This window comes from Linepithema humile, chromosome 2 (assembly GCF_040581485.1).
Source record: "Linepithema humile isolate Giens D197 chromosome 2, Lhum_UNIL_v1.0, whole genome shotgun sequence".
NCBI lineage: Eukaryota > Metazoa > Arthropoda > Insecta > Hymenoptera > Formicidae > Linepithema > Linepithema humile.
Window position 1 is genome coordinate 35,483,786 of NC_090129.1, and position 13,648 is coordinate 35,497,433.

Here is a 13,648-nt window from a genome sequence, read left to right on the forward strand (position 1 = left end):
TCTTTGTCAACCAGAAAAAAATATCATTACTGGATATGTCATTGCGACATGTCATCGTTATGTTATTCACGACACCACTGACAGTTTAGAAAAAGTATCATATCGTCGACTCCCGAAAAAGTTTCAACGAAAATGATAGTCCTCTTTCTACTCACCGAACAGCAGACAACTGTGAGTCATCGTTTTCACTGTCACTACAATCCCTTGTCGATATTTTGCGATACGGTGGAAAGTAGAATTTCGCATTCGAAAAGAAATATCGGTGAATTTCAATAGCTACACATACACATGCGCACACAGTAGTTACACCCGGAATTTCCCGACCGACCTTGAGATTAGGGTTGTGTGATCGATCATGGCGAAGAGTCAGTCAGTCAGGCGAAAGAAAAAAAAGCGAACGCTAAAGGGAGGGCGAAAGAAAAGTAAGAGAGGGAAAAGGAAAAAAGAGAACGCGGTGCCAGCTGCGAATTTTGATTGCAGCGAAGCAACCGAGCGCGAAGCTACAATCGGCCAAGTCAACCGAGGATGAGAACAGCGAAGGTAAGACGGAACGATTCGGAGCTACGCAAAACGCAAATGCTCAGGTTTTCATTTCGGTTTGTTTTCGCTCACCTAACACCCCGGAGAGAGCCCCCTCTTCCCAGCTGCTAATTCCGAGTCCGCTGTTTTGTTTGCTGGCTGGCAAAAAGAGCTTGTAGCTAAATGTTAACTTTTTCACTGGACGTAATGCTTCTGTCAAAGTCCAAATGTTGTTTATTAAAATATATATGTATATATATATATATATATATATATATATAATATTTTTGTTCATTATTTGTACATATTATTCATATATTGAATAAGAAGGTAAAAAACAGTGAAAAAGTTAATTGAGTATTGAATTGTTGTAAAAGTTCTCTCGGCCTCAGTAATTTATTTTAGAATGAAGCATTTGAAGGCTTGAGGAACGCTAAGTTCCAATTTCATAAAAGTCTTAACGACTTACGTGAAAACCGATAAAACTTTTCCAACGATTTAATACAATTATTAGTAGATAGTCCCTTATTGGTAAATTAGGCGCCGCTGTAAAATTGTCTTTTTCTACTTATTTCATTTATTCCCTCTTCAATGCTGACATTCACATAACACGATGCTTCTCTAAGCATTGATTTTCGCACAATGACAAACATTACGTAGTTCTTTGACTTGGAAGAGATCATTGATGACTGCTCGCAGAATTGCGGTCATTACGACGTCGATCGATCGAATCTTTCATTTCGTCCAACAACGAGAAGCTTACCTGCTCCCACACGAACTAGTTTTATAAATTTGATTTCGATTATTTGCAGAAAATAAAAAAAGCATATTCCCATATCTCGCCTCTATAAATTTTGTTGGCGAATTTTTGGTGATCCCGCTTATCAGATAAAATTTTGATTTTTTTAGAAGTGTAGTATAATCGTTCGACGAAAAAAAAAAACGGCTGGCAATATTTAGAGTGCGAATGATATATCGCAACATATCTCAATTTCGTGTTTACCTCAACAATCATTCGTGCCAATCATTCATCATGACAAACTCCCGTTTGCCTGCACGAAAATACACACACGAAACTCGTTATCACTCCGGTAAGCTATGATTAGTCAGAATAATATTCGTGAAATAACAAGATTCAAGGCGTGCATAATTTTATGATACATATAAATGTACATTATTTGTACATTCGTTGCGATAATATTAATATAAAAAAAAAACAAGGTATAAGTCATGCAAAATATGAATAAATATTTAACTTCTTTATACTACTTTTTTTACTTTCAATAAAAGTTTTACTACGATACTTTTACTTTTACTTTCCGTTTATTAACAAAATCTATAAATCTTTTTCTCATACTTCAATCCAATGATACCAAATTCTTATCTTTGAGTTATCGTTGCTATAAGAGTTCCCAGCATGACGACGATATTCTCGATTGAATCTATTATATTTTGTTTTATAGAAAATATTCGTTCACCTGTCATCTATTGTCGTCAAACGTTAAATACCTTCGACTTTATTTTCGTGTCGCATTTGTTTTTCGTGCGGAAGAAAGTATCATTTGAACGATTAAAAATAAAACTGAAATATATTCGTCGATAAATATGTATATGGCGAAAACTAGTGTTTGGAAATTTTAAATGCTCGAGCAGTTCGCTGAACAGTTCGGATTAATTTAAATATATTTAAAATTATATCTCCAAATTTTCGTCAATTAATTTATTTCATTCTGTAGTGGATATTTCTTTAATAAAAATGCATAAAAAATATCGATTTCTAGTTTGACATATTTTATTTTATTTGCCTGCAAACTATCATATTTTACAAACATTTCTCGCTTATATGTCTAATATTTCTTTTATTAACAGTTTGCGGACAATTAAAATAAAGTATCTTATAATAGAAATTAATATCTTTTTACTTTTTTATTAAAATTTTCATTATTATTTTTAATCAGAATTTTCAAGACCTTTTACGGGTCAATGTTACAGATCGATCACTGCTTACATTCGAACTGTGCAATATGTGCAAAGTAGATACTCATCCGTTTTGCTTCAAACTGTTTGAATAGTTTGAACATACAAAACATTCAAATATTTTGTCTGAGTTCTAATGTAAACGTGCATCATGAAAAATTTTACCAGGACGATCCTCTGTAACAAATCCTCCTGACAGGACATTTTTCTACAACGAAAACATCTCGATGGCCCAGTTCGAGAAAATAACAACTCGAAACACACTCCGCTTGTTTACAATAAAATTTACGTCAAACTCATAAAATCCAATTATTGCTTCTAATAATTCATTAACATAAAATAAATCATTTAGCGTTAATACATATTTCAATAAATCGAATAATTATCGAATAAACGTCTATTCCACCAAATTGAAACTTTTTAATTGTTTTCGAATTGGGTCATCAACTTTTAGCAGTCGCTTTTAATTTTGTGCGAAACACAAAAGTGCAAAAACGTTTGCAAAAATTGCGAATTGAATTACGACCTTGATTTTCTACAGAACTAATAAATGGAATGTCATTTGAGCCTAAGTGTTGAATCTACGTGTAACTCGCCGCGATCACAAATCATCGGCTATCTCGCTCCCGCATCTACGTCGAAATATCTTTATCTACTGGTCGACTTATCCAATATAGAGTGGAGCGCGATATATATATATTATATACATATATATATATATATATATATATATACACACGGTGCTCTCGCATTTACCTGCACGAAACTTACCGAGCGCTTGCCTATAGATATACGTTCCCCTTGGACTTCAGGCCGATTGTAGTAGCGATTAATCGTTGCAATTGAATCATGCATGCGGATCGGAGGGAATAACAATAGCAAATCAGGATCAGCCATTTCCAAGATTTATTCAAACCAATCCCAATATTGGAATAATTTGGATAACGGGCTGTCGCGAGAAATCGAAACTTCTAATGCAATTGTAGCTACAAGAATAACTTTGAAAGATTCGCAACATCAAAACACATTTTCTAATAAAAAGTAAAATAAACTTCCAATAATAATAGTAACGTTATAATTAAGAAGTGACAATTCATTTAATGCTTGTTGTACAATTATTAAAAGACGACAACAATAAACCAATAAATTAAAGGCTAATAAATTATTAATAGAATTATTGTCATGCCACGATCACTTAAATTATTTTGTTCTTATTTTCTCCTGTGCATGATTCAATTAGACCGCAGCAATAAATCTCGCCGCTTGGATCTTTTGAAATATCACCTGTCATCCGCAAAATGGACATGATCGTCGATCTGCGACGATTAATCGTCATCACGATCGGAGGAAGATTCGTATCTGGGACAGCTTGCATTTATCGCGTCTGGAATCTTGAAGAAATGACGCAAAATGTCTTATCGCAGTTTTTTTTCTGCGGCTAAACCTTTTATGTAGATCGTTTTCGATAAGATTCTTAGGAATTTAAGGTCCGTTTTATGGAAATGTTACGGCTCCCGCGTAAGAGCGAAAATAGGAAATTTGTCAGGCAATGTAGTGACCCACTTTTCTACGATGATCGCGAATTGTTCGCCTTTTGATGTGGAAATTACACTGTCGATTATTCGACATGTTTCTGAGCTCCGCAAAGACCAAGTGATCTTACAGATATATATTTAATATTTATTTGGTCTTCGGGAACGAAATAGCGTAAGTAATCTTTCTCAAAAATTGAAACCTTGTTTGAATAAAATTTTGCTACATGATACATATATGGGTGATATCTCTATTTCCTTAGTAGCTGTAGTAATACAAGTGACAATTTTATTTTGTTGCACGCAAATGACAAATATTTTTATATATCTTCCACTTAATTCGTATTCAAACTCGTCAAATTAAATTAAGAATATATAACTTTTAAAATTATATCTAAACACCATAATTTCCAAGAAAATACAACGTGATTTATATCCCTGCGGCAGTCAGTATAATAAAAAATATACGTGAATCGACGAATATAGATAATGATCAATATACAGTTTGGTAATGAGAACGCTTGTATTCATGCGATCGCATCCGTATCACTTGCAATACGCTCAGAGACGCAATTGAAATGCCGCGCGCATCGCGATAACAGTAAATTACGTCACCCGGACCATTAGCATTAATTATCAACTATTAAACCACCTGTCATAATCTACTTGCAATATTTGTGTCGAGTAAGTGATAATTGTAATTTTTCTTTTGTATCTTTTTCAGAAATAAAACTATGATTAATTATAACTGCGAGCTATTTAATCACAATTAGCAGTACCATTAATTATTTTTAGTCACCGTAGCCGCTACTACTGCTTATATTTTTATTATTTTAAACGACGTTCTCGTATATGTATATATTAATTACTAAAATTAGGCGCATTTCTAATTAAACAAGTATTTGTGCATTTTTGTATAGAATATAAATTATTTCTTCTAAATTGACTTTCACAAAAGCGCAAATTATAATTTTAAAAATTAAAAATTTAAAACATATAAAAACACATCAGATTAAAACAATAAAATAAATTTTTTTTTGTATAACAGAGTTTATTTGAATGATCAACATTAAAATTATGATTTTTAATTTTAAATATTAAATATAATTTTTATTTTAAACTATCAAAATGATAATTTTTATAACTGTACAATTTTTTTTAATTTTTTCTTTTCTTTTTCGTAAATGTTTTGCGCTAATATAAATCCAGACAGAAGAGTTTTAGTAAAAATTATTAAATATTAAAAGTATAACAAAGCTCAAATGATTAAAACAATCAATTAAAATTAATAGAAGCATAAAGAACCAGAATGCAAGATCTTTGTGCGAAAGATTATATAATCATATTTGAAAGTACAATGTATTTACAAACGTTTCGATCTCATGTCAGGCCTTCTTCAGTGCACAATAATAATGAATAGCAATTGCACGCAATAATTTAGCAAATAAAATGACGTGAATCATATTAAAACTTGAGATACGCAACGCATATATTTTAGCAGGATCAGCGAATAAAGATAAAAAAAAATTTTTTATTGTAATGAATTAATGTCATCGGTGTTTATGCCAATCCAAAAATAATGAGATGGAAGAGTAGAAAATGAAAGAAACATATTGTTTAACAGTTAAAAAGCTAGTCAAAAATTTTTTTCAGGCCGAAACGTTTGTAAATACATTGTACTTTCAAATATAATTATTAAATATTTATTACAGTAAACAGCTTCCTAATAAAATTTTATGATAAACTGGCTATTAGATTTCGCTTATGAAGTTCCTCTTTTCCTTCACTAAAAATCGTTCAAGTGATTGCGTTCGATGAAACGCAAATGCAACTGCAACGATAATTGATTCGCGCTCAACGAATCAAAGAGAGAGAGAGAGAGAGAGAGAGAGAGAGAGAGAGAGAGAGAGAGAGAACTTTATTGAGACTGTGGGCTTATCATTTACCGTTGGTCGCTGATAGCACAGAAATCCTCTCGTTCGTCGATAGCCTGTGGCACAAAACTGGCCTGTGGTACATCGACGAGCGTGAGAATCGGTCCCGTAATTGTTCATCGCGCAAATTTTCCGCGTTTCATGTAAGCGAGAATGCAAATTCGGTTGGTGTAATTTCTCTACGGTGCAAAATCGAAAAAAGCCAGCGGCGCCGGTGTTATTTCGTAATTCGGTCTTCAATTGAATGATTGATTACTGGGAATTAAGTTTCAATAAAAAATATTGAAAGAATAACTCTTTAGATCTGTTCATCTCGCAATACGTGTGCAAGGATGCTAAGATCAGCAACTGTTTCAGAATTCCTGTGGTAAACATAGCTGTTCCCGCATCTTACATCCGACGCCGATTCACTCGGACTTTTAACTTACAGTAAACTTTGTTGTAATAAGAATTTAATTCAGATCTTGATTGGAACGAGATATTTAATCAAGGTATTTATTTAGCAATTTTTTATTCGACAATTGTCATAGAATCCTCAATCTGCAAAGTCCAGTAAAATTTGCTTTTTAATTTCTAATAAATTTCTTGTGATGAGAAAAAATTTAATTCAAATCTAAATCAATTAGTTATTTATATGAAGATATATAATGAAGGTATTTAGCGATCTTTGCTTCGCTGTTTTCTACTCGGCGATTTATTCCGTGGATAAGACTCCGCGCAGGGATGGTAAAATGACAAGCTACGCCTACTTACTGACGTATGCGGCGCGACGCGTATTGCATCGATCCCGTAAATACACCTTACTGCCAACGGCATCGAACCATAAAAATAGTGTGGCTGAACGTAGGAATCGTCTCTGTGACATGTCGTGGCTAGCGGAAATAAAACGCAGCGCGCTTGATTTGTACACAATGCCGAGTGCCGTGCGCGCTCATTTTTTACAGACGACCTGTTTCGCGGTTTTTCGCGAAAAATAACACCCGTTTGTATGATACGCGATTCTCTAGTTTACGCAGCATATCTTTCTTAAAACTTGTATACAGAACGATTTGGAAGAAAATATACTTACACTTAGGCGATGGATTCAAAATTTAAGTGAAAAAATTCAAATATGATTTGTGAATGCAAATATGCAAAATATGCAAATATGCAAAAATGCAAATGTGATTTTTGATGACTGAGTTTATAAATAACAAATAAATTTACACACAATTACCTTTTGTAAATTTGATCACTAAAAAAATAGCCAAATTACAGTTAGACCTAGTTGTTATAGAGCTTTGATGTCTCTTAATATTAATTATTATAAATTCACGAGCACGAGCATAAAATCAAGCTAGCAGACAAAGTTTAAAGAATCTCGATGCAAAACTTCCAAATTTTCATCTAGCCGAATTTTCTATAAGATAAAACTCTATAATGGAAATTTCGCCTTTGTGAAAGTAAAGAAGTAATTTTCAATAGCGATTAATCAGATAATATAAGCTTACGGTAACTCGATCGTCTCATTCTCGGTTGCGAAACATCAATTGTTAAGCAGCTAACAGAGAGGGAAGATAAAACAAATTGCGCGACGCTAATTATTTACCGCTAAACACACCGCTAAATCGCTTCTGAAAAGGCATTACGTTGACACGAGGGAAAACAATGAATCGGGAAACCGGTGGAACCAAAAAAAAAAAACAGACGAAATCGCAAAGACGTCCGGTTAACGAACACGCCTATAACGTCACCGTGAAACTGTAAAGTCGACAAGCGAAAGTTTCTCTCGCGAGAAGAATACGCACTCCATTGTTAGATAACATTTCCTATCTCCGCGATTTTTCATCATTATCGCTCGCCGTCACGTTCTACCCGCTTTGCCGAGAGCTCTCCTGCATGCCGCTTAAAATCGCCCCGATTTTCCACGAGCGTCATTTTATCTTAAAGGTCATTTTATGCGACATTAAAACGCCGCAAGAACTCCACAATCCCCTCCACAATATCTCCGTCGCTGCTTTTTTGTTACAACAAATGTAGCGGCTTTTGTACTTTCTTGCTTGCAATCACGCTTAGAAAGTCAGTCGGAACTTCTTCAAGGTGCCTCGATCGTCGAGAATTATTTTCCGTCGAGAAGATAAGCTTGCAAACTTGCATAAATACACTTGCAATTGTCGCTCGAAAAGCGACACAAAGGTAAATTTAAAATAAAAAGCGAACTATAATCATCGAGAGTCATAATTAGTTTACAAGCCAGATCCCGGTATCAAGTTAATTAATTATCTGTAAAGAATCTCTTAGACGCGCCAATTTCTCCCTCGAGGAAACGAGTGATCAAACGAACATTGTTAAAATATGAATTTGGACATCGCATTTGATAGATATTTAATCAGTGCTGCGATTGAAAATGTTGTACAAGGTCTAAATAACTATATGATTTCGGGCGTATACGATCGAGAGACCAAACGAAGCGACGACGTTTCTAGTTTGTTTCGAGAAAGGTGGGGAAGTTTGTAATTTAAGAATGATGTAAATTTTGCAGGACCGACCTTGGAACCACCGTTACCCAGGCGAAAGAAATGCCCGGAGCTCGCTTACAGGACACACGAATTTATCACGGCGGCGGACGGCGGTGGTATCGATGCCGTCGATTCGAATGTCGTAGCTGACAAGGTACGGACTGCGTGTAATTTGACAAATAAAAGATAAAATAAAAACTTTAACCTTTTGATTGCTATTGGCGTCATTCGTAAGATATAAAATATTGAATACAAAAATGATTACATTTGCAACGATAAGATAATTGAGCGATTAAACGGTTTTTTTGTTTTTTTTGTTTTGCTATAAATGCACAAAAAAGTATTCTGTTCACAGAAACAATTACTGTTTTAGCTCGGCCAGCATTACGCAGCATGAAGAATTCAATTGAATCCAAGAATGAAAAATAAATTAATGTCGAGAAAAAAATAAAATTAATGAATAATAAATAATAAATCAAAACCTTTGATAAATTAAAATGAATTTTAAGAGCATATTTATGATTAATATAAATTTTAATATGAAATTTAAGAGCGGAGTCATTTCAATGTGTGCGTCGGAGAGTTAATTGAGCGTGAAATATTGGCTTTCGCACCGCAGGAAGTTACGTCGGCACTGCCACCGAGTCAGCTCAGCAAGGCGATATCTCGTATCAGCACCGAATACCGACTGCAGTTCGCCTGGCCTAGGAGATCGCAGCTGACGAATGGCGAGACCCAGGCGCCGATTCCAGCGGCAGGAGTTCCCGCAGGCACCACGGGTCCACCGAGGAAATCGCTCAGCATGGGTGCCCTTAAGCAGGGCATGGCGCCTAGCGGACCCGCACCGGTTCACAAGAAACGACCCGGCGATTTCGATCACAAGCGCGATGGTACGTATTCATTGTTATGACAATCTACCGTCTCAACCAAAAAAAAAATCGAGAAAATTTCGCAAGTTCGTTGAATATAATGTATTTATAATTTTACAAATATCAATCTCTCGATAATATAGTTGAAAAAAAATTAGCACTAAACTGTAAAATACGATCTCATCATCCAAGATTTAATACATCCAGGGTTTAATTATATATAATGTGATTATATTTCGATTATATTTATGTGAGGAGCTATATGTAACTACAATATTTGCAAACTATACGTTTGCGACAATTTGTCGAGAAGAACTTTATTGTAATAATATACGATAACCGAACAAAAGACAGAGAAATGTTTCTAGCAAAGAAAAATATTGCCCCGTCTAATTGCACGTTATTTAAAGCGCGTCTTTTTTCCAACATTCCTCACAGGGGTTCAGGCGTCAGAGCTGGAACCGCTGGTAGGCGGCACCGGAACGGACACGATCGACGGCGTGGTACCGGAGGGCGACGAGCGCGAGGAGGACTTGTCGGATTTGAAAATAGCTTTCAGGTCAGATTGTCAGTTACGGGGTTGCGCTCAAAAATTCCGTGCGCGATACCCTCCGTAAGAAAGTAACGAAACGGGGAAACGAAATTTAAAATAAAAAAAATAATAAAAGAGCATCTACGACGATCCCGATTGTGAAGATGCGACGCGGCAAGTCGCACGATCATTACACGCAAAATTGATTATTTGCAGGGGTAAAAGGTCAGGTAGAACCGTACGGATATCGGACAATAAGGCGCCCGGCAAAGCGCAGCCGAGACCATTTCCCACGACGGAGGTGCTCGAGCTCCGGCGACTCGCCGACGAGTACAAGGTAATCTGTGGGAGAACGTGATTTGTTTCGTCATTTTCCGGAATCGAGCCACAGTCTCCTCGAGTTATCGCGCGTACCATATTTCCCCACATGGTATTCATTCCCCGGTCGATCATCTTGTATTCCTCGCGTCCATCCGGATACAACTGTTCGATTCAATCGTTAGGGCCGTCGAGTTTAATTCGTCAGCACTCGTGCATCGGCGAATAACCCTCCAATCGTCGAAATTATGCATGCTTTGTATCGTTCCCCTTGTTCAGCGATGTCTCCCCTAACGACAAAGTCCCATCTGTTGCAAGTTTGCCAAGCTGGATGCAAATCCTTGCTTTAAGCCACGCGATCATTCTTTGTACATTATATAATACAAAATTTTCTAACTCACTATTATACAACTTTCGATCGAATCGTCGCACACCTAAAGATCTTCTACGACGACTATCACCGAGTACGAGTCTAGTCGGTTATTTAATTTTGCACTACAGATTTCCGCGTCGAAATTAACTGTAAAGTATTTTTCACGATTCCACAATTTCGCGAGTAGAGTTTTAAAATTTAGTTTGCATCAGAATATTTATAATGTTTTTCCGAGCATGTTCTATGCCCTCTTAGGCCGAGTAGCACCGACGGTTTAATTAACTAACTCCGGTTAATGATTTGTCAACCATTCCAAATATTCAAAACATTCCAGACTTATCGAGTCACTTTCTATTTATGTGAATTCTCTGACCAATTCAAAGATAATTTTTTTTTTTTAATTATAAGAATATTTAATGTGAAAAAAATTTGCAGCTCACGGAATTAACAATTCACAGATGAAAGATTTGCTGGTCCTGATATTCTGTCCGAAAGTAAATAATCTTTTGAATCCCCAATTAATTATGTGCATTATGATACACTATAGAATTTAAAAATTATTTCCACTTTTCAAAATTACAAATAAATAAAATTAATGTCCATCACGATAACGCCACGACCAAAGAAGCAAATAAATAGATAATATTACCGCTTTATGTATTATTTATCTCACGTTCTAATACACGAGAAGACAATAAAATTACTTTAATCTGGATTAGCGGACATTCCGGAACAACTGTTTCAGGATGATTCGTTTAATGGGAAAACAGGCAGATTAATCGGAGCTGATGTTGATTGGCATTGGTGCGGCCAGCTCTTAGTGTTATCCCTCTTAGAATGTGTGGTCGCGGCACCCAGTGGTAGATTAGATTGTCGTGGAAATAGCGACACACACAAACACACACGAACACAAACAGATGCTGATACCTTTTGGTTTGCATTAGCATCGTGACTGGGGTTGCGGTCTGGCGGCCGAGGACGAGGCTTCACTGTGGAAACGAGTCTCCAATAACCACGCGCTCAACGCCCTATCCCTTGCCAGGCCAGTACACTATGCTCCATCATTTTCCAACAAGAAACTCATTGTTGTTGTGTGTTGTTGTTGTTGTTGTTGTTGTTCTTGTTGTTGTTGTACGCAATTACGTTATTCTTATCCCGCTCGTTTTGAAGCCGTTCAAGCGTCGTGATCTACGACCATCTTGTTCAAAACGCGAAACGTTTCGTGGAAATGCATTTGTTAAACTTGTCAGAAACAACTTGTTGCGGAAAATTCTCTCAGTAGAACGTAGTACGTTTAACGCTCAGCGCAACTTTCGAATTTTAGCCTTCGTGAAATTCGGTTAACTAAAATTATCACTTAAATTTTTCGCAAATATTTTAGATACAAAATAGATACAAATTTTCACAATTTTCTAGATAAAAAATTGTAACTAAAAACTCATTTCGAGACAGTGAAAAATATTTCCATAAATCTATAGTTTGATCTCACTTTGTGTATCACCCGTGCACGCACTTTCAACATCAACTATCATATATATTTTTTTAAGCAACTCGCATCTCGATTCAATCTGTTGTTTCAAATTTGTCTTCGACAAAAATATGAATCTCTAACGATGCGTTTAAATAACTCAAGAATTTTACATCGAATAGTCACGAGCGCACAAAAAACACCGCCATCGAAATTATACATACGTCATTCACATTTGTTATATTTATTCATCATAAATATCGTTCACCATGGATCTCGCAAGAGAAGCGAGAACAGCACTCGCGGAGGAATTTGCAAAAGTACGCAGCGTGTTCGCACCTTCACACGGGTTCTGTCGTAGTTAGCTAGTTCGTTTCTTCGGTTCAAAGTGAATCGATGATCGAGCGTAATTATCACACGGACGCTTCTCCATCGGCTGTTTAGGTCAGTTACGAAGGAGGAGAAGGACAAGGAAAACACGAGGAAAGTCGCGCCAATCACCAGCATGATCGCCACTATGCCACCGGCGGGTCGACCGTCCTCGGTATTGACTAGACCGATTCACGGCATATTGCAGGACGATAAAGCGGTATGCAAATGTCTCATTGAGTAGTTTACATTCTCGCGGAATCGGCTCTTATCGAGCATCGCATCGCTTGAGTACCGCAAAGTTGCAGTAAGAGACGCAGGTGATCTTTTTCCGTGACTTTAAAAGAACCTGAGTGCTACTTTCGCGTTAATTTATGCAGGGTGTCCTAGAACGATCGTTTTCTTTTCGAACAGCAACTCTTGCAACTCTTATTTTTTAGCATCTTGACGCCAAAATAATTTTTTTTAATATGGACCACTCTCCATAGACAAATTAATATTGTCATTACTTCATCTATAATTTCAGGAGATAAATCTGAATTTAAAATTTCTTACGAATTCTAATTTTGTTGTAGGATAATGATCGAGCCATCGCTCGCGCAAGAAAGGATTTCTTGATCCGCCACCATCTCGATCGTACTACTGGTGTGGGTACGTGGTCGATAATTAGACCGATTTAATTAATTTAAAAACAACGTAACGAGCAACAGCACCATAACAGACCGTAAAAGATGATTGATATCTATAATCCTCTTAATTAATAAATAAGCAAATAAATCACATGTGAATCGAATATTTTGCTGAATCAATTCAATCGCTTTTCTCGAAGTAATTTTAAAGGAAATTTTTGTTTGTCAAGGTGACGGTGCACTGCTTCCCTCTCCGACGAGAGAGAAGCTGGAGCCCGTGATTCCACGACGGCGCGACGATGCCGCTAAGGAGCATCGGGACGAGATTCAACCGCGAACCAAGTCCAGTCCGAAGAACAGTCCTAGAACCGGACGCTCGCAAAGCCTCGGCCCGACTGTCACCGATCGCAGATCGCCCAAACGTCAGCCTCCGCGTGCACCGTCTGTCACCAAAGAGGCTAAGGTATGTCAATCACCGATATTATAAAAAACGTAGAAAAAAATTTTCAACTCTTGCAATAAATTTCACCTTTTGTATTCGTTAACGTTAAACGAGAATCTAATATTTGTTTACGCAGTATATTTATTATAAAATAGATTTTACTTTTGAAAATTGATGTAAAATATACA

The 13,648-nt window shown here is 36.3% G+C and overlaps 1 protein-coding gene across 9 annotated transcripts in view; it reads left to right on the forward strand.

The window, feature by feature from the left end:
- LOC105679342 (uncharacterized) overlaps positions 1-13,648 on the forward strand; it is a 59,832-nt gene that overhangs the window by 30,229 nt on the left and 15,955 nt on the right. For 5 of the 9 annotated variants that reach the window (XM_067349995.1, XM_067350001.1, XM_067350003.1 and 2 more), the window contains 9 exons: positions 481-540; positions 8,484-8,614; positions 9,080-9,350; positions 9,768-9,888; positions 10,078-10,198; positions 11,497-11,594; positions 12,465-12,609; positions 12,965-13,040; positions 13,249-13,481. In XM_067349995.1, coding sequence (XP_067206096.1) covers positions 481-540; positions 8,484-8,614; positions 9,080-9,350; positions 9,768-9,888; positions 10,078-10,198; positions 11,497-11,594; positions 12,465-12,609; positions 12,965-13,040; positions 13,249-13,481 — 1,256 coding nt within the window. The remainder of the gene's footprint in view (positions 1-480; positions 541-8,483; positions 8,615-9,079; positions 9,351-9,767; positions 9,889-10,077; positions 10,199-11,496; positions 11,595-12,464; positions 12,610-12,964; positions 13,041-13,248; positions 13,482-13,648) is intronic. The other 4 variants (XM_067350000.1, XM_067349999.1, XM_067350002.1 and 1 more) reach the window with 2 other exon arrangements.